This window comes from Nomascus leucogenys, chromosome 13 (genome assembly GCF_006542625.1).
Source record: "Nomascus leucogenys isolate Asia chromosome 13, Asia_NLE_v1, whole genome shotgun sequence".
In the NCBI taxonomy this organism is placed as follows: domain Eukaryota; kingdom Metazoa; phylum Chordata; class Mammalia; order Primates; family Hylobatidae; genus Nomascus; species Nomascus leucogenys.
Window position 1 is genome coordinate 57,300,497 of NC_044393.1, and position 22,262 is coordinate 57,322,758.

Below are 22,262 nucleotides of genomic sequence, written 5' to 3' on the forward strand. Positions count from 1 at the left end.
GGAAAGCACCTGGCAGGAGGCCAACCAGCACAAAAATAGAACATTAAACCACCAAAGCTAAGAACCCTCACAGAGTCCATTTCAACCCCCTGCCACCTCCACTGGAACAGGTGCTGGTATCTATGGTGGAGAGGCTGATGGTTCACATCACAGGACTCTGTGCAAACAAACTCCAGTAGCAGCCTGGAAATGGGTAGACTTTCCAGGTGGCTAGACCCAGAAGAGAGATAACAGTCACTGCAGCTTGGCTCACAGGAAGCCACATCCATAGGAAAAAGGGGACAGTACTACATCAAGGGAAAACCCTATGGGACAAAAGAATCTGAACAACAGACTTTAGCCCTAGACCTTCCCTCTGACAGAATCCACCCAAATGAGAAGGAACCAGAAAACCAACTCTGGTAATATGACTAAACAAGGCTTTTTAACACCTGCCAAAGAATCACACTAGCTCACCAGCAATGGATCCAAACCAAGAAGAAATCCCTGATTTACCTGAAAAAGAATTCAGGAGGTTAGTTATTAAGCTTATCAGAAAGGCACCAGAGAAAGGCAAAGCCATGATCATGTGGTTTTTGTCATTGGTTCTCTTTATGTGATGGACTATGTTTATTGATTTGCATACGTTGAACCTACCTTGCATCCCAGGGATGAAGGAAATCCAAAAAACAATACAAGAAGCAAAGGGAGAAATAGTCAAGGAAATAGACACTATAAAGAAAAAACAACCAAAACTTCAGGAAACATTGGACACACTTATAGAAATGCAAAATGCTCTGAGAAATCTCAGCAATAGAACTGAACAAGCAGAAGAGAGAAATTAAGAGCTTGAAGACAAAGTCTTTCAATGAACCCAATCCAACAAATACAAAGGGAAAAGAACAGGAAAATATGAACAAAGCCTCCAAGAAATCTGGGATTATGTTAAATGACCAAACCTAAGAATACTCAGTGTTCCTGAGGAATAACAGAAATCTAAAAGTTTGGAAAACATATTTGGAGGAATAATCGAGGAAAACTTTTCTGGCCTTGCTAGGGACCTAGACATTCAAATACAGGAAGCACAGAGAACACCTGGAAAATTCATCTCAAAAAGATGTCTAGGCACATTGTCATCAGGTTATCCAAAGTTAAGATGAAAGAAATAATCTTAAGAGCTGTGAGACAAAAGCACGAGGTAACCTATAAAGGAACACTTATCAGATTAACAGCACAGTTCTCAGCAGAAATCCTATAAGCTAGAAGGGATTGGGGCCCTATCTTCGGTCTCCACAAACAAAACAATTATCAGTCAAGAATTTTGTATCCAGTGAAACTAAGCATCATATTTGAAGGAAAGATACAGTCTTTTTCAGACAAACAAATGCTGAGAGAATTTGCCATTACCAAACCACCACTACAAGAACTGCTAAAAGGAGTTCTAAATCTTAAAACAAATCCTGGAAACACATCAAAGCAGAACCTCTTTAAAGCATAAATCACACAGGACCTATAAAACAAAAAATATAATTTAAAAAGCAAAAACAAAAAATAAAAAACCCAAGGTACACAGGCAACAAATAGCACAATGAATGCAAGGGTATCTCACATCTCAATACTAACATTGAATGTAAATGGCCTAAGTGCTCCATTTAAAAGACACAGAACTGCAGAATGGATAAGAATTCACCACCAACTATCTGCTGCCTTCAGGAGACTCACCTAACACATACGGACTCACATAAACTTAAAGTAAAGGAGTGGAAAAAGGCATTTCATGCAAATGGACACCAAAAGCAAGCAGGGGTAGCTATTTTTGTATCAGACAAAACAAACTTTAAAGCAACAGCAGTTAAAAGAGACAAAGAGGGACATTATATAATGGTAAAAGCCTTGTCGAACAGGAAAATATCACAATCCTAAACATATATACACCTAACAATGGAGCTTCTAAATTTCTAAAATAATTATTAATAGTCCTGAGAGTTTTTAGCATGAAGGGCTGTTGAATTTTGTCAAAGGCCTTTTCTGCATCTATTAAGATGATCATGTGGTTTTTGTCATTGGTTCTCTTTATATGATGGATTATGTTTATTGATTTGCATACGTTGAACCAGCCTTGCATCCCAGGGATGAAGCCAAGGTGATCGTGGTGGATAAGCTTTTTGATGTGCTGCTGGATTGTTTGCCAGTATTTTATTGAGGATTTTTGCATCAATGTTCATCAGGGATATTGGCCTGAAATTTTCTTCTTTCGTTGTGTCTCTGCTGGGTTTTGGTATCAGGATGATGCTGGCCTCACAAAATGAGTTAGGGAGGATACCCTCTTTTTCTATTGTTTGGAATAGCTTCAGAAGGAATGGTACCGGCTCCTTTTTGTACCTCTGGTAGAATTCGGCTGTAAATCCATCTGGTCCTGGGCTTTTTTTGGTTGGTAGGCTATTAATTACTGCCTCAATTTGGAACTTGTTGTCAGTCTATTCAGGGATTTGACTTCTTTCTAGTTTAGTCTTGGGAGGGTGAGTGTGTCCAGGAATTTATCCATCTCTTCTAGATTTTCTGGTTTATTTGTGTAGAGGTGTTTATAGTATTCTCTGGTGATAGTTTGTATTTCTGTGGGATCAGTGGTGATATCCCTTTTATCATTTTTTATTGTGTCTATTTGATTCTTCTCTCTTTTCTTCTTTATTAGTCTGGCTAGTGGTCTATTTTGTTAATCTTTTCAAAAAACCAGCTCCTGGATTTATTGATTTTTTGAAGGGTTTTTCGTGTCTCTATTGCATTTAGTTCTGCTCTGATCTTAGTTATTTCTTGTTTTCTGCTAGCTTTTGAATTTGTTTGCTGTTGCTTCTCTAGTTCTTTTAATTGTGATGTTAGGGTGTCAAATTTAGATCTTTCCCACTTTGTCCTGTAGACATTAGTGTATAAATTTCCCTCTAAAAACTGCTTTAGCTGTGTCCTAGATATCCTGGTACGTTGTGTCTTTGTTCTCATTGGTTTCAAAGAACTTATTTATTTCTGCCTTAATTTCGTTATTTACCCAGTAGTCATTCAGGAGCAGGTTGATCAGTTTCCATGTAGTTGTGTGGTTTTGAATGAGTTTCTCAATCCTGAGTTCTAATTTGATTGCAGTGTGGTCTGACAGACTGTTACGATTTCTGTTCTTTTGCATTTGGTGAGGAGTGTTTTACTTCGAATTATGTGGTCAATTTTAGAATAAGTGTGATATGGTGCTGGAAAGAATGTATATTCTGCTGATTTGGGGTGGAGAGTTCTGTAGATATCTATCAGGTCTGCTTGGTCCAGAGCTGAGTTCAAGTCCTAAATATCCTTGTTAATTTTCTGTCTGGTTGATCTGTCTAATATTGACAGCAGGGTGTTAGTCTCCCACTATTTTTTTTTTTTTTTTTTGAGACGGAGTCTCACTCTGTTGCCCAGGCTGGAGTGCAGTGGCACAATCTCAGCTCACTGCGAGCTCCACCTCCCGGGTTCACGCCATTCTCCTGCCTCAGCCTCCCGAGTAGCTGGGACTACAGGTGCCCGCCACCATGCCTGGCTAATTTTTTGTAGTTTTTTAGTAGAGACGGGGTTTCACCATGTTAGCCAGGATGGTCTCGATCTCCTGACCTCGTGATCCACCCGCTTCAGCCTCCCAAAGTGCTGGGATTACAGGCATGAGCCACCGCGCCTGGCCGTCTCCCACTATTTTTGTGTGGGAGTCTAAGTCTCTTTGTAAGTCTCTAAGAACTTGCTTTATGAATCTGGGTGCTTCTGTATTGGGTCCATAAATTTTTAGGATAGTTAGCTCTTCTTGTTGCATTGATCCCTTTACCGTTATGCAATACCCTTGTCTTTTTTTATCTTTGTTGGTTTAAAGTCTGTTTTATCGGAGACTACAACTGCAACCCCTGCCTTTTTTTTTTTTTTGCTTTCCATTTGCTTGGTAAATATTCCTCCATCCCTTTATTTTGAGCCTATGTGTGTATTTGCACATGAGGTTGGTCTCCTGAATACAGCACACTGATGGGTCTTGATTCTTTATCCAATTTGCCAGCCTGTGTCTTTTAGTTTGGGCATTTAGCCCTTTACATTTAAGGTTAATATTGTTATGTGTGAATTTGATCCTGTCATTATGATGCTAGCTGGTTATTTTTCCCATTAGTTGATGCAGTTTCTTCATAGTGTCGATGGTGTTTACAATTTGGTATGTTTTTGCAGTGGCTGGTTCTGGTTTTTCCTTTCCATATTTAGTGCTTCCTTCAGGAGATCTTGTAAGGCAGGCCTGGTGGTGACAAAACCCCTTAGCATTTGCTTGTCTGTAAAGGATTTTTATTTCTCCTTCACTTATGAAGATTAGCTTGGCTGGATATGAAATTCTGGGTGGAAAATTCTTTTCTTTAAGAATGTTGAATATTGGCCCCCACTTTCTTCTGGCTTGCAGGGTTTCTGCCGAAAGATCCGCTGTTAGTCTGATGGGCTTTCCTTTGTGGAGAACCCAACCTATCTCTCTGGTTGCCCTTAACATTTTTTCCTTAATTGCAACCTTGGTGAATCTGATGATTATGTGTCTTGGGGATGCTCTTCTTGAGGAGTATCTTTGTGGTGTTCTCTGTATTTCCTGAATTTGAATGTTGGCCTCTCTTGCTAGGTTGGGGAAGTTCTCCTGGATAATATCCTGAAAAGTGTTTTCCAACTTGGTTCCATTCTCCCTGTCACTTTCAGGTACACCAATCAAATGTAGGTTTGGTCTTTTCACATAGTCCCATATTTCTTGGAGGCTTCGTTCATTCTTTTTCATTCTTTTTTCTCTAATCTTGTCTTCACACTTTATTCTCTAATCTTGTCTCCACACTTTATTTCATTAAGTTGATCTTCTATCTCTGTTATCCTTTCTTCTTGTTCAATTCAGCTATTGATTCTTGTGCATGCTTCACAAAGTTCTCGTGCTGTGTTTTTCAGCTCTATCAGGTCATTTATGTTCTTCTCCAAACTGGTTATTCTAGTTAGCAATTCCTCTAACCTTTTTTCAAGGTTCTTAGCTTCCTTGCATTGGGTTAGAACAAGCTCCTTTAGCTCGGAGGAGTTTACTATTACCCATCTTCTGAAGCCTACTTCTGTCAATTCGTCAAACTCATTCTCTGTCCAGTTTTGTTCCCTTGCTGGTGAGTAGTTGTGATCCTTTGGAGGAGAAGAGGCATTCTCGTTTTTGGAACTTTCAGCCCTTTTGTACTGGTTTTTCCTCATCTTTGTGGATTTATCTACTTTTGGTCTTTGATGTTGGTGACCCCTTCATATGGGTTTTTTGTGTGGACCTCCTTTTTGTTGATGTTGATGCTATTTCTTTCTGTTTGTTAGTTTTTGTTCTAACAGTCAGGGCCCTGTGCTGCAGGTCTGCTGGAGTTTGCTGGAGGTCCACTCCAGACCCTGTTTGCTTGGGTATCACCAGCAAAGGCTGCAGAACAGCAAAGGTTGCTGCCTGTTCCTTCCTCTGGATGCTTCATCCCAGAAGGGCACCTGCCAGATGTCAGCCAGAGCTCTCCTGTATGAGGTGTCTGTCGACCCCTGCTGGGAGGTGTCTCCCAGTCAGGAGTCACAGGGGTCAGGGACCCACTTGAGGAGGCAGTCTCTCCATTAGCAGAGCTCAAGCACTGTGCTGGGAGATCTGCTGCTCTTTTCAGAGCCAGCAGCAGGAATGTTTAAATCTGCTGAAGCTGTGCCCACAGCTGCCCCTTCCCCCAGGTGCTCTGTCCCAGAGAGATGGGAGTTTGATCTATAAGCTCTTGACTGGGGCTACTGCCTTTCTTTCAGCGATGCCCTGCCCAGAGAGGAGAAATTAGTGGCTCTGCTGAGCTGTGGTAGGCTCTGTCAAGTTCAAACTTCCTGGCGGGTTTGTTTACACTGTGAAGGGAAAACCACCTGCTCAATCCTCAGTAATGGCAGACACCCATCCCCCACCAAGTTAGAGCATGCCAGGTCGACTTCTGACTGCAGTGTTGGCAGCGAGAATTTCAAGTCAGTGGATCTTAGCTTGCTGGGCTTCAAGGGGGTGGGATCCGCTGAGCTAGATCACTTGGCTCCCTGGCTTCAGCACGCTTTCCAGGGGAGTGAACAGCTCTGTTTCACTGGTGTTCCAGGCACCACTGGGGTATGAAAAAAAAAACTCCTGCAGCTAGCTCGGTGTCTGCCCAAATGGCCGCCTAGTTTTTTGCTTGAAACCCAGTGCCCTGGTGGCGTAGGCACCCCAGGGAATCTCCTGGTCTGTGGATTGTGAAGACTGTGGGCAAAGCATAGTATCTGGGCTGGAATGCACTGTTCCTCATGGCACAGTCCCTCATGGCTTCCCTTGGCTGGGTGGGGGGAAGTTCCCCGACCCCTTGCACTTCCTGAGTGAGGCGACGCCCCCACCCTGCTTCAGCTCACCCTCTGTGGGCTGCATCCACTGTCTAACCAGTCCCAATGAGATGAACCAGGTACCTCAGGTGGGAATGCAGAAATCACCCACCTTCTGCGTTGATCTCGCTGGGAGCTGCAGATTGGAGCTGTTCCTATTCAGCCATCTTTCTAGCCACCCAGAATACACATTCTATTCAACAGCACATTTAACTTTCTTGAAGATGGACCATATGATAGGCCACAAAATGAGCCTCAGTAAATTTAAGAAAATTGAAATTATATCAAGCACTCTCTCAGACCACAGTGGAATAAAAGTGGAAATCAACTCCAAAAGGAACCTTCAAAGCCATGCAAAAACATGGAAATTAAATAACCTGCTCCTGAATGATCATTGGGTAGAAAACGAAATCAAGATAGAAATTAAAAAATTCTTCGAACTGAACGACAATAGTGACACAACCTATCAAAACCTCTGGGATACAGCAGAGGCAGTGCTAAGAGGAAAGTTCATAGCCCTAAACGCCTACATCACAAAGACTGAAAGGGCACAAACTGACATTCTAGGGTCACACCTCAAGGAACTAGAGAAATAAGAACAAATCAAACCCAAACCCAGCAGAAGAAAGGAGATAAGATCACAGCAGAACTAAATGAAATTGAAACAAACAAACAAACAAAAAATACAAAAGATAAATGAAACAAAAAGCTGGTTCTTTGAAAAGATAAATACAATTGATAGACCATTAGCAAGATTAACCAAGAAAAGAAGAGAGAAAATCCAAATAACTTCATCAAGAAATGAAACGGGAGATATTACAACTGACATCACCAAAATACGAAAGCTCACTCAAGGCTGCTATGAACACCTTTACACACATAAACTAGAAAACCTAAAAGAGATGGATAAATTCCTGGAAAAATGCAACCCTCCTAGCTTAAATCAGGAAAAATTAGATACCTTAAACAGACCAATAATAAGCAGCAAGATCAAAATGGTAATTAAAAAATTAACAACCAAAAAAAGTCCATGACCACATGGATTCACAGCAGAATTCTACCAGACATTCAAAGAAGAATTGGTACCAATCCTTTTGACACTATTCCACAAGATAGAGAAAGAGAGAACCCTCCTCAATTCATTCTACGAAGGCAGCATCACCCTAATACCAAAACCAAGAAAGGACATAACCAAAAAAGAAACTATGGACTGATATCCCTGATGAACATAGATGCTAAAATCCTTAACAAAATACTAGGTAACTGAATCCAGCAACATATAAAAAAGATAATCCACCATGATCAAGTGGGTTGTATACTAGGAATGCAGGGATGGTTTAACATACACAAGTCAATAAATGTGATACACCACATAAACAGAATTAAAAACAAAAATCACATGATCATCTCAATAGATGCAGAAAAAGTATCTGATAAAATCTAGCATCCCTTTATTATTAAAACTTTCAGCAAAATCAGCGTACAATGAACATACCTCAATGTAATAAAAGCCATCTATGTCAAACCTACAGCCAACATAATACTGAGTGGGGAAAAGTTGAAAGCATTCCCTCTGAGAAATGGAATAAGACAAGAATGCCCACTCTTACCACTCCTCTTCAACATAGTACTGGAAGTCCTACCCAGGGCAATCAGACAAGAGAAAGAAATAAAGGGTATCCAAATTGGTAAAGAGGAAGTCAAACTGTCACTGTTTGCTGATGATATGATCATTTACCTTGAAAACCTAAAGACTTCTCCAGAAAGGCCCTAGAACTGATAAAAGAATTCAGCAAAGTTTCCAGATACATGATTAATGTACACAAATCAGTAGCTCTTCTATACACCAACAGCAACCAAGTGGAGAGTCAAATCAAGAACTCAACCCCCTATATAATAGCTGCCAAAAAAAAAAAAAAACCTTAGGAATATACCTAACCAAGGAGGCAAAAGACCTCTACAAGGAAAACTACAAAACACTACAGAAAGAAATCACAGACAACACAAATGAAAACACATCCCATGCTCATGGAAGGGTAGAATCAATATTGTGAAAATGACATACTGCCAAAAGCAATCTACAAATTCAATGCAATCCCCATCAAAATACCACCATTATTCTTTACAGAATTAGAAAAAAAATTCTAAAATTCATATGGAACCAAAGAAGAGCCCACATAGCCAAAGCAAGACTAAGCAAAAAGAACAAATCTGGAGGCCTCACACTACCTGATTTCAAACTATACTATAAGGCCATGGTCACCAAAACAGCCTGATACTGGTATAAAAATATACACATAGACCGGTGGAGCAGAATAGAGAACCCAGAGATAAACCCAAATACTTAACAGCCAACTGATCTTTGACAAAGCAAACAAAAACATAAAGTGGGGAAAGGACACCCGTTTCAACAATTGGTGTTGGGATAATTGGCTAGCCACATGTAGGAGAATGAAACTGGATCTTCATCTCTCACCTTATATAAAAACCAACTCAAGATGAATTAAGAACTTAAATCTAAGACCTGAAATTACAAAGATTCTAGAAAATATCATAGGAAAACCCCTTCTAGACATTGGATTAGGCAAGGAATTCATGACCAAGAACCTGAAAGCAAATGCTATAAAAACAAAGATAAATAGCTGGGACTTAATTAAATTAAAGAGCTTTTGCATGGCAAAAACAACAGTCAGCAGAGTAAACAGACAACCCACAGAGTGGGAGGAAATCTTCACAATCTATACATCTGACAAAGGACTAATATCCAGAATCTACAACAAACTCAAACAAATCAGCAAGAAAAAAACAGACAATCCCATCAAAAAGTGGGCTAAGGACATGAATAGACAATTCTCAAAAAAAGATACACAAATAGCCAACAAACATGGAAAAAATGCTCAACATCACTAATGATCAGGGAAATGCAAATCAAAACCGCAGTGCGATACCACCTTACCCCTGCAAGAATGGCCATAACCAAAAAATCAAAAAAACAGTAGATGTTGGCATGGATGCAGTTATCAGGGAACACTTCTACAGTGTTGGTGGGAATGTAAACTAGTACAGCCACTATGGAAAACAGTGTGGAGATTCCTTAAAGAACCAAAAGTAGAACTGCCATTTGATCCAGCAATCCCACCACTGGGTATCCACCCAGTGGAAAAGAAGTCATTATAGAAAAAAGATACTTGCACACGCATGTTTATAGCATCACAGTTTGCAATCGCAATATCATGGAACCAACCCAAACGCCCATCAATCAACAAGTGGATAAAGAAACTGTGGTATATATATAGATATGTGATGGAATACTACTCAGCCATAAAAAGGAATGAATTAATGGCATTTGCAGTAACCTGGATGAGAATGGAGACCATTATTCTAAGTAAAGTAACTCAGGAATGGAAAACCAAACACGGTATGTTCTCATTGACATGTGGGAGCTAAGCTATGAGGACACAAAGGCATAAGAATAATACAGTGGACTTTGGGGACTTTGGGGGAAGGGTGGGGGGGTGTTGAGGGATAAAAGACTACAAATAGGGTGCAGTGTATATTGTTCGGGTGATGGGTGCACTAAAATCTCAGAAATCACCACTAAATAACTTACTTCACTAAATAACTTACTCATGTAACTGAACACCACTTGTACCCCAATAACCTTTGGAAAATAAAAAATAATTAAAAAAAGCTTAGCCCAGTCATCACATGGAACCATGAGAAATAATAAATTATGGTTCAAGCAAAAAAAAAAAAAGAAAGAAATACAAGTGGGATTAATTGATTATAATATTGGTTTGGCTTGTTTGGTTGAGTAAGAAACTGAGCATATGTATCTGATGAAATAGCTTCTAGAATTAAAACATACTGTAAGTATAAAAATAAGTAGATTTTGAAAATCTGTATACATGTGGAATCTGATAACATATTGATATTTCCTTATAGTCAGACTAATCTGGATCTCAGATGATATGAAGGTAAGAAGGAGACAGAGATGGAAGCATAGTTTCATAGTCTGAAATTATGAAAATGCCATGAATTGTTTCGGAGGCCAGCTACTGAATTGAGCCATTGTCAGGAATTAGAAATATTTTGATTCTATAAGTCTGATGGTTGGTTTGTAAGTGATAGAGTCTCAATCTTGGTTTTACAACACTCCAAAGTTTTAAAAATTCTTTTAGGAGTATTGTGAAATTTCCAAATACCAACCATATTTTAGTTTTTTATGAAATATGTCATTTGTGGGAAAAGAAATCACTAAATTGTGAGAATAGGTACCTTCTGCTCCCAAAGGTTGGAGGCTGGCAGACTATGCCACTCTCTTACACCGTATCAATGGAAACTGGGAGGATTTTGTTTTCTTAATTCTAGCAGAAGATACAGGGTTTTAACATATCTTTAAAAGGGGGTTTTGCTAGTTTTCTGTAGCTTGAGGAGCTGAGTAATGCATAGTGTGATTTCCTGCCTTGGCCAGCGGAGGCCTCCACGTGCCTCCTGAAGTCAAGTTTTCCTGGATTCAGGAAGGAATGTGAGAACAATGAGTTGCCTGTCAAGGACAGCATGGATCACACGTGAGGGCAGCATACTTCTGAGATTCTATTCCAGGTTTTCAGCAGGTGCGCCCATACCAATGGTGTTTGCTCTGTGTCAGGCAGAAGATAGGGACTATATAGAAATTCCTTGCAACAGAGAGCTAACACCACAGTTGCTTTTGTATCTGGGCAAGGCCTCCCTGCAACTTCTGTCAAAGGTGTGTCAGTTCTGGGGTAGCTTCAATTTTGAAGTGTGCACAGATAAGTTATTTCAAAGAATCTAGGCTTGGCCTTGTGACCTGCCAATAGGAAGTAGGTGAAGGGACAGTGTGCTAGTTCTGAGGGTAGGATTTAAGAGGCAGGCCCTGTGCATGTTGTGTGTGAGGAGAATAAGCCAGGACAAGACTGTAAGAGAGATGTTAGCAACTTAGGGCCATCAACTCAGATGCCCCAGTTAACAGCCAGTAGACCCCAAGAGCAGTGGACCCACTGCTGAGTCACCTAACAGATGCATGAGCATGCTTAACTGAAATTAGCCGAACCTAGCTGGTTAGAGGACAACTGCTCGGTAGACCTCTTGACAAGTGATCAGTAATCAATAGCTATTATTTTTAAGCCACTAAATTTGAGGTGGCTGGTTACAAACTAGCAAAATAATATACTCTAATTATAATCATAGCAGTCACAAGGTGATTACTGATACTTATTTTAAGATAATATTACTACATTAACAAAATATTTTAACAATAATATGAGACCTAATATTTCAACAATCATACGGTGATTACTGATACTTATTTCAATATGATTACTATTACATTAACAAAACAATTTAACAATAATATGAGATTCATATGCCTGCTTTGGAAATAATTACCAAATTTTTCTTGATGCTTTGTAGAATTAGTAGAAGACAATGACTCCTCCTATGATATTATTAACCCCTCTCAACCAACCTACCATATTTTTATAAGAAATGTACTTCAGGACAGAAAGTGTTAACTCACAGTCCTTCTGCAATGCACTCCAGTGAAAGCACATTTCCTCTTAATTCCTCTTTGTTACTTGCATTGCCTTCTGGAGTTAAAAATGTTGGTGGCCTCTCTCTACTTGATTTAGCTGCAAACAAGAAAATCAGTATGCATTACAACTTATAAATATGTATTTCTGTAAACACTTCGTTGTCAAAAAAGCTGTCTAAAATTCCAATCCCTTTTTAAGCTATTTAACATTAATTGTGAAATTTGTTAAGCTACATACACATACACACTCTCTGCATTATAAGTAGTCATCAGTTACTCAGTTACCCAGGAACAGAAACAATTTTGGTGGCATAAGCACTAATAATAAGGACTGTTTTCCTTTTGTATATTCCCTTAATTTGGGTTAGGTTTTTACAAATTTTCTGTGGGTTAGAAAATTTTCAAAATGTTGACATGGAGAGGAAAATCATGTTATTTTCCCTTAGGATTAGTGCTTAGGTCGAAGCAAAAATTAACTGTCTATCTTCTGGAAGATGTTAGGTTTTTATAAAGATATGGTTATAGAAGGGGTATTCTGGTTTACAGTGGGGACAACATTATAGCCAATACCACTGAGTAATCATATTAAGATCCTCAAACTGCGAGGTTTATGGAAAACAAAAGTAGAGAGTTACTGACAGAGGTCTTGCAAATATTATGTCACAAATTAAGAACACTGGTGGAGTTAAATAAATGGAAATCATTTTCCTCAATAAAAAAATAAAGAGGGTCCAAGTCAGAGATCTTAGGGATAGTTATACAGGCCATCTTCTTTTTTATGGTGGCCTTTCCAAAACATAGCCTTATCTTCTGAAGGTTTCTTAGAAAAACTTGGAGCAGAAATTACATCATCTTAAGGTTTTATAGCCCTTGAAGGTTTTCAACTCTTTAATGCATTATCTACTTGATGCTTATAAAAATTTAATGAAAAGGTAATATACTATGAATTATTCTCATTTCTCAGAAGAAAAAATTCAATGCCAGAAGAGGTATTACTTGAGAAAAATTAGTTTTCCTAAGAATTTAGAGATCGTAGGGGGGAAACTTACTCCCCTAAAATCACTTTGGGAATGGTGTTGGGGCTCATATTTTTCAGGAGTATATTCAAATAAAATAACAGAAAGCAGCAGTTGTAGAGTGTCTATCTCGGTCACTGATGAGACCTTAATGTTTTTTACTTATATCTCAAGGGTGAAAAATTAATACAGTAGAAATTCTGCCTTATGGATAATTAAGAGGACCCTTTATCCAAAACCCATTATTTTCATTCATAGACTCTACTTGAGAACATTTCCCTTAAGGGAATCAAATTCACTGCTATCTAAAATAATGAAGTTAAATGCTCTACTTTTAAAAAGATTACTTCCATTGAAGACAGTGACTTGGTTTGACTTGCTTTTAAACAAAACTAAGAGAGAAATCTTATTGCTAATTATATTGATAATGTCACATGAAAACAGATGACAAGTGTGATGATTTACTATGAAATCCACTTAATATTAGTTGCTAAAAGCTTTGATGAGTCAGTATTCTATCAAGTTAATGTGCCCTGCCAACTCTTACTTAGTTCACAAGAAAAGTTAGGAACAGAACAAAACATGGAAAACATAATTCTGAACGTACGTGAAAGGTTTTTCCAAATCAGTGAAATGGTTCTTTACACGCAAACAGTTACAACAGGTTTCATTATTACACATACATCATGGAAAATGCTCTAGTGGCATGCTTCAAAGTTTATAGGTAAATTTCATAAGAAACATACATTTATACTAGTGGTATTAAACATATAACTAGAAATCTCATAAAGAAATAAGGTTAAATAGCCATGGAGGTGAAGTTAGTGAACTAAATTCTACAATGAAGGAGAGAATATCAGTTACAATCACCATAACTCACCACCATAAAACTCAGTGTCACTCAAATTAGCAGCTATAGTGTCATTCAATTCATCCACTGAAATAAACAGAATATTATGAAGAGGGCACAAAAGTAGGGGAGAAGGGTCAAAAAGTATTGGGCAATAAAAGCAAATGTATACAGCTATCCTGACCGAGTGCTGTTCCTATCAAGTAAAAACAGTGCTTTACATTGTACATGACTAACTCATTAATTTACTCAGCCACCCCCATCCAGGAATATGCAGACATTTAACTTAAGCTGCAGGACTGCCAATAAGAGGCACTGTGGAGCATAAAGCACACACAAATGCTCAGAACACCAGGTGGTTCAGAAGGTTATCACAGAACCAGTCATGACAATAAAAGCAAGAAATGTAAAATCCAGTATTTAGGGTATGCACAATCTTTATAACACATATGCCAACACTTTAGTGAGCATTCATGGGGGGGTTTCCTGATAATGAACCTGTTTACTTCAAAGTCAGTAGTATATAATAGTTTCTATATTTTGCACACATTTGTAAATGTCATTGAAGGGGAGATTTGGGAAGCTGAACTCTTACCTGAAATCACCTTCACAGAAATAGGTTGCTTCTGCTGTATGGTTTGAGTATGATTAAATCTGGCATAGCAGATATAGTCTTCGCGGGTGTCCTCTGGGAGGACATTGGAAAAATAAAGGTCCCCATTCAGACCTTGAGAAACTCTCTCACTTTGTGGAAGTCTTTGAAAGGCTGGAGAAAGGCAGAGAGATACCCAGATTATTCCATCATAAAGCGGCTACCCTCCAAATTAGCAAGATAAATGTATCTACTAATAGGTCTGTGAACTTCATTTGAATACATTTTGTCTCTATATAGCTCTTTGGGTAAAAGCAAATAACTAAAAAAAAAAAAAAAAAAAAAAAAATACACAACACACTAAAACTCTAACTCTACTTCCCTGACAGTAACTTCTCTGGGGTGGGGGCAGAGGTGAGATTAGAGTTATACAGTGAAATCTTTTATTAAGCAAATGTAAACAAAATATGTTTTATAAAAAGTTGGTGTGACTTTTCCTAATATCTAAATGAGTCCCTAACTGTTAAGTACACATACACATATATCTTAGAAAATCATTAAGGAAGCTTCTAAAATTGTTAACATGGGTTGCGTCTACACACAACATTCAGAAACTAATACTTGGAGAGCATCTAACGGTGAGCTGGGTCCTGTGCTAGGCACTGGGCATGCCAGAGTCCCAGCCCTGTCTGAGCTCATCATTCAGTTGAAGAATCAGGCAGCAAATGGCCAGCTGACAGTAACTGGGTGTGATGATGACACTATTTAATGCTGCAACCTGCCCCTCACAAGCCTCCCAAGCCCAGTTCCTCCACCTCCTCTACAATTCTTTTCTGAATTACTTATCACCTTCTGGCATACTACATATTTACTCATCATATGTATGACTTATTGCCTGTTTCCTGCACTAGAATTTAAGCTCCAGGACAGTGAACACTTTCATCTGTTTTGTCCACTGGAACAGTGCCTGGCCCTTCACGAGGCTCCTTTAAATGTGCATTGAAGGATTAAGTGAGTAACCATCAGCACTCTGACTTTCCAGTGTCAGGCATAATAATTTATTAGTACTTCCCCTTAGGTCCAGTTAAGGAACTATCTTGCCTTAGGCAGGAGGATTTTCTTTATCTTTTATGGACACATAACAAACTGTACATATTTGTGGGGTACAACGTGATATTTCAATACACATTTACATTGTGTAATGATCAAATCATGGTAATCAGCATATCCATCACCTTAGACAGTTACGATTTCTTTGTTGTGAAAACGTTCAAAATCATCTCTTCTAGCTATTTGAAATATGCAATGCATTACTGTTAGCCACAGTCACCCTACTGTGCAATAGTATCGGAACTTATTTAGAGGGAAGATGTTCTAAGTGGATGAAGGATGCAGGGAGGTGGAATGACTGATCTGTGTGTGAGTTCACACTTAGCCACCTAACGGACATCCTGAAGCTCCTGACTTAGTCCACAGAGACTTAACTGTGAGAGTTCTTCAGTTCTGTGAGGTGACAGAACTGAAAATGTCGCACATCCCAGTGGCCTCAGGCCACTATGTCTCCTGGCAGGGTTTTTCCAGTGTGAGTCAAGAAGGTATGCTCCTCCTATAGCAGGTGCTTGATCTAACATTTCACGAAATGCAAAATTGTGGTTAAAAGTCTGGAGCTCCCTCAGGCAGAAAAAGGCAGGAAAATGTGGAGGCAGAGCTTCAAAGAAAGAATATCAGTTCATCATGTTAATCAAATTATTGGTCAAGATGGGGGTTTGGTTGGTGGTTGCAAGTTTATGGTTTTAAGCCATTAGTTCCCAGGAAAAGGACTGTTTTAACAATAACTCAAGCCGGGCTTGGTGGCTCATGTCTGTAATCCCAGCACTTTGGGAGGCCAAGGTGGGTGGATCACCTGAGGTCAGGAGTTCAAGACCAGTCTGGCCAGCATGGCAAAACCCTGTCTCTACTAAAAATAAGAAAATTAGCCAGGCGTGGTGGTGTGCACCTGTAATCTCAGCTACTCGGGAGGCTGAGGCAGGAGAATCACCTGAACCTGGGAGGCGGAGGCTGCAGTGAGCTGAGATTGTGCCACTGTGCTCCAGCCTGGGTGACAGAGCAAGACTCCATCTAAAAAAAAAAAAAAAACCTCAGAAGAATTAGGTACATTTTGTTTAACAGTTAAAGACAAAAACATTTCCTGTCCTCTGTTTCTCCTGCTGCAGTAATAAAATAATAAATTGAAGGGTGTTGGCAGACCAAATGTTAGGCAATGGGACTTCATGAGGGTGGTGGCATTTTGCATTGCACTCGAAAAAAAATGTATGCAGACAGGAATAACTTTATGTCATCTTGGAAGAAGTATGCTATATAGATCTAATTTTTTTCTCATATCGCAGGTGCAATTCCATTTGAAAGGTCAGATGCTTCACCAATAGCCTAGAATGTATGTGAGTGGAAAAATTAGTTATGTATCCAGATGACTCTGAGACTTTACATGTGATATGTCTCTTTATTAAGCAAAAAGGTCATTATTTCTGAATAAGAACCAAGTACCAGATATTGAGCCTAATTTTGACAGTGGCATTTGGAAAGCGTTATTCTTAAAGCCATAAATCACTTATTTACGTTTGGCTTACTACTTATTTTTGCAAAATCTGTAAAAGATTTATTTAGTTATATATTTGTTTTTTATTTCTTTGCGTTACTTTACTTTCTCTGAGTGCTTTCATATAAGGAGAGCCAAAATGCATCCCAGAACATAAAGTAAAATTAAAAAAAAATTAAATTAAAAAACTTAAAATGCAGGTTAAATGTTAGAGGCAAATTTTTTCTTTAGTAATGTATATGTCTTGTGAGTGCATGGACAATCAGGTTACTGAAAATAGAACGTATTTCCTACAGATACTTTTAATTCACTCCCACCATTCCACCTAAAAGACTCTTAACAGGGTTACCAGGAACCTCCAAGATGTCAAATTCAGTAGTCATTTTTTAGTTCTCATATTATCTGATCTCTCAGCAGCATTTGAAATAGCTGATTATTGTGTCTTTCAAAAATATTTTCTAAAATTATTATCATTATTTATTTTAGGGATGGTGTCTCACTCTGCTGCTGAGGCTGAACTACAGTGATGTGATTGTAGCTCACTGCAGCCTCGAACTCCTGAGCTGAAGCAATCTTCCCACCCCAGCCTCTTGATTAGTGGGATTACAGTGTGAGCCACCCTGCCTGGTTATTCCATCTTTTTGACACACATTCTTCACCTTGTCCCTGGCGACACCACTCTCTTTGTTCCTTTTTTCCTTCAGTGACTGCTTCTTCTCGTCTGCTTTGCTGATTTCTCCATGAGTTCTTCACCTCTGGGGGGCTCCTGGTCTCAGTCTCCCAGACTCTGCTTTCCTGCTTCCCTGCTTCCCAGATCCTCTCATCTAGCCCAGGCCTCTAGGCAGGACTTAGCACTAAGGTTTCAAACATTGCTGATCATAGCCCGGAATCTTCCTTCTGACTCAGGTATCTCTGACTCTTGCTGGTGTCTTGCCATGAAATATCTTGCAGGCCTCTCACATCCCAAACTCTGGTTTCTTAGTCTCCAAGCAGAACCATGTGCTCCCTTCTAAGGTAACATGCTGACCTATTAGCTCAGGAAATTTTGGAGGGTGGAAGAGGCAGAGCAACAAACATGCCCTTGAGGACAGAAACAGGGGTAGACAAGTTTGAAATTGCCTAATGAATAGCTTCATTATCTCTGCCTCGGTTTCCTCATCTGGAAAGTGGAAAAAATAATTGGACATGCCTCATAGGGTTGTTGTAAAAATTAATGAAATAACCCATGTTAACCCCTTAGTAAAAGGCCTGACACTTGGTAAAGGCCCTATAACTATTAGCTATTGCTGGGGATTAAAAAAACTAACAGAAACATAACATATCCCCAACAGCTTGATTTCCTCCCTGCCATGGGTTTCTGGGAATGGCAATTCCATTTTATCATTTTGGAGTTTTTCAATCTCCAAAGGTAGTTATCCTTGATTCCTCTCTCTCATGCTCCCACCCCCACCCCAGTAAATCCTGGAGGCTTGACCCTCAAAATATATCCAGAATCTTACCATTTCTTACCCATTCTACTGCTACCACTCAAGTCCAAGTCACCAACAAATTTCATCTAGATTACAGCAGTGGCCCCAACAGTCTCTCTACTCTCTCTTTTGTCCGCTATATTCTCTACATATCAACTGAAGTGATACTGTTACTACTTATTTTATTTCAGATAAAGTCACTCCTTCAACATTTCCCTACTTCATTCCAAGCTAAAGCCAAAGTCCTTTCCATTGAGCCCCTGTGACCTTTCTCACCTTGTCCATCACCCTCCCCCTCAGCTCCTTCATTAGTTCATTAGTCTGGCCACCTTGGCCTCCTTGCTTTTATTTTTACACACAGCAGGGATGCTCCTTCCTTAGGGGCTAGCACTAGTGTTCCCCTTCTACTCAGATATTTAGGGGCATGGCTTGCTCTCTCATTTCCTTAGGTCTCTGCTCAAAACTCTGCTTTATTTTTTTTCATAGAACTTATTGCCAACAAACACAGATTTTCTAAGTGTACTTATTGCATTTATCATCTGCCCCCTTCCCCACTCCCATCCCCTCCCACTGCAAAGAATATAAGCAAGGTACATAGTAAATGTCCAATAAAATTGAGTGAGTGAATGAGATGACATGTTATTTATTTTGAAGAGCAGCTAGTTTCCTGAGCATCTCTAAAACATTTTATGAATCACAAGAGGTAATAATGTATTATGACTGTAAACAATCCTAAGACTTTTAAAGAAAGAAAGTTCATATTATCAAAACTTACAATTATCCATCCAAAATATTATAGGTGGTGGTAATCCAATTGGGGGTCTGCAGGGAAGTACTAAAGATTGACCACTTTGAAGTGTGATTGGTTCAAGTTTTTCTTTGGTCCACAATGGTGATCCTATTAAATAAAAGAATAACTTCTCAGTTATTTCTGCATTGAAAAGTACAAAAAGAAAGCACTACAAATAAAGGCAAACTGAACTTTTGGAGAAATAATTTGTAATTTATGTACACTAAATTAATGAGAAAATATTTTTAAATACAATGTTAAAAGAAAAAAAGTAAACATTTAAAAAAAGACAATTCTCATGCATTGCCACTGATAGTATAAATTCTCAGTCAGTGATTCCACAGCTGAGAATTTATACTAAAATACATCATCAGGAAGACAAACAGTTTTGACACAAGCATGTTCTTCACAAAAGAATGGAAAACATTTAAATGTAAAAAGATTTGTTAAATAAAGAATTATACATCTACACCTTTGAATACCATAGAGTATTATACAAGTACACTTATTTATAAGATCGCTATGGGAATATACATGATATGTCAATAAGTCAGAAAAGGTTGTAAGATAGTATTTCATAAAATGAGCTGGTTTTAAACACATATATACGTATCTGCCTAGGAAAAAGATAGAAAGAATACCTGAGCAGTAGTTATTTCCTTGAATGGAAGGATTCATGAACAGTTTTTAAATTTCTTTTTTGTTTATTTATAATTAGTTTTTCTACAATGAACATGTATTATACATGTAATGATTTTTTTTAAATGACCAGAACTGAAAAATGTGACTGTTATTTAAATACATGCTCTTAAGGTTTTTGAGAGGATTTTGGTACTAACCATTGCAAAAAGAGCCTTAATAATATCAAGGTAGTGAGGACACTCCCCTTCCAGTAAAATTTTGAAACAAAAATGTTTAAAGAAATAGCATTTAGACCTTGATCACCCATATCATACTGAATTTATTTCCATTTGGCTGTAGGAATTTCACTTTTACAGGAGATACCTGAGAAATAAATAATTAGATGAACTCAGGGAAGAAACACTTTTTTTTTTTTTTAACCCCGATGTCTTACACAGGACTTGTGTAAAGGATACATTGGATTGGTAAAGCATTGGACTAAGGAGCTTCCTAGGGTAAGGTGGAAAGGAGCAATAATTTTCGTGCAAAACAAAGTCAAAATACTGGAAGCAATGCCGCTGCTTTCTTGAATAGTATTTGGATGATGTCACAGACGCTGAGTCTTGGAGCAATACTTTAAAAACGGTCATGTTGGTTGACAAGTTTCCACTTACGGGATGGGCGGACAACAATGTTATTAGAAACTGCAGCTCCACGTTCATTCCTTGCTGTACACTGATAGACTCCTTCGTAGGTCTCGGCTTTCCCTTCGCTCATGATGTTAATTATGAGCGTTCCTGTGCCAGGCTTCATGGTGACCAGAGGGTCTTTATCGATGTCAAAATGAGTCCCATTACGGGTCCAGGAAAAGCTGCCCAACACACAAAGGGTTAAGTGTATTAATGGTCCAGAAAAATGGGATTACCTTAACAAATTCCTAGCAGTTTTATGGGTTTCTACAAATAATTACTAGATTTTAATATTCAGTAAGAGAGCAATAAGCCCTCATATCTAAAATGTTTCATTGAATCATGACCTGGGAAAAAAGGGCAGGCTGTACATTTTAAGGTACCTGTCTTCTTCAGAACTAGCCCAAATTTGACTCAATAAAGAAATCATGCACACAAATTGCCTGTCATTTTTCTAAGAAAATAGAGGGAGCAGGTCTCCAAGGTACACTCTCTTAGAGCATTATTAGCATTTTTACTGTAAACTCCATTGTTCACAGAGTTGATAACCTGTCTATAAAAATTTGCTTGGGGCTGAAATGTGACAAGACCTCTGCAAGTACTATTTATATATGATGAAAATTGATCAGACAAATTTCAAGTTACCAAATTGTGAAGTGTAGGTTGGGAGGAGGTTAAGAGATATAAATTCCAGAGTGTCTTAAATGTTGTTTATTAAAAATAGTAACTCTACATAAAACACATTTTGGGAATTTTTAATTCTAGAGATGATTTTGAGAATCCCTTGGGAGGTATGCCCAATTGTCAACTGAGATCCCTCTTTCTCCATTTTATTTTTATAAAAGATTGACTTATATAAAAGTCACGGTGCTCATGTAATTAAATACTTTACAACTAGTCACAAATCAATGATGGCAATGCTCATACAAAGGTACAAATCTCTAAATGTCACAGTGTTTTCTAGGGTCACTTGGATTTCCCTTCCCACTGCTTATCTTTATAGCAGTTGTTGTCACAACCAGGGCAGGAAGTGGTGGTGTGGATGCTACTGGCATCTTGTGGGCAGGGGCCAGGGATGCTGCCAAATATCCTACAATGCACAGAACACTTCCATCCCCCAAACAAAATATTATCACACTCCATATATCCATAGTGCTGAAGAGGATAAATCCTGTTTTATAGTGAGTTACAGAAGGCATTAATTGTGAAACTGAAAGGAAACCTCATCAAGGGATGCCATATCAGGCCTTCTGTGAGAGAGGCTTTCCGTTAACATAGCCGAATATATTATTTTGAGGCAAACCTTTGCTGGAAGTTTTGACATAGTACATATTCAGTCCCAGTTAATTTTTTCTTGGGGGCCAGTTTGTGATAATTTAATAAGGTCTGTAATAGACAAACTTGGAAATAAAATAACCAGAAACTTTCACTACTTTATTACTTAAAAATCCATATTACGTTTTAATAACAATAACCCAACTCTCCAAAACTTCCATATATGACTGGACAAGTTACAGATCATCCACTGTGGGGCCTTGATAAGTTACTTAGCATTACCAGGCATCAGTTTCCCATCTATAAAATGTATTGGTTGGACTGGGTTATCTCTGATATCTCTCCCAACTCTAAAATGCTTTGCAGTGATCTAAAATGCTATGCAAGATCCAAATGGCATGAATTATCATGACTGAACTCTGCCAAGTTTGGAAAACCATT

General features: G+C 38.6%; 1 protein-coding gene across 47 annotated transcripts in view; it reads right to left on the minus strand.

Annotated features, from left to right (window-relative positions):
* Nucleotides 1–22,262, minus strand: part of NRCAM (neuronal cell adhesion molecule) — a 314,145-nt gene that overhangs the window by 62,769 nt on the left and 229,114 nt on the right. For 32 of the 47 annotated variants that reach the window (XM_030826455.1, XM_030826430.1, XM_030826471.1 and 29 more), the window contains 5 exons: nt 20,532–20,728; nt 19,222–19,344; nt 14,385–14,555; nt 13,820–13,876; nt 11,909–12,020 (listed from right to left, as the gene is read on the minus strand). In XM_030826455.1, the coding sequence (XP_030682315.1) occupies nt 11,909–12,020; nt 13,820–13,876; nt 14,385–14,555; nt 19,222–19,344; nt 20,532–20,728 (660 nt within the window). The remainder of the gene's footprint in view (nt 1–11,908; nt 12,021–13,819; nt 13,877–14,384; nt 14,556–19,221; nt 19,345–20,531; nt 20,729–22,262) is intronic. The other 15 variants (XM_030826464.1, XM_030826448.1, XM_030826445.1 and 12 more) reach the window with 1 other exon arrangement.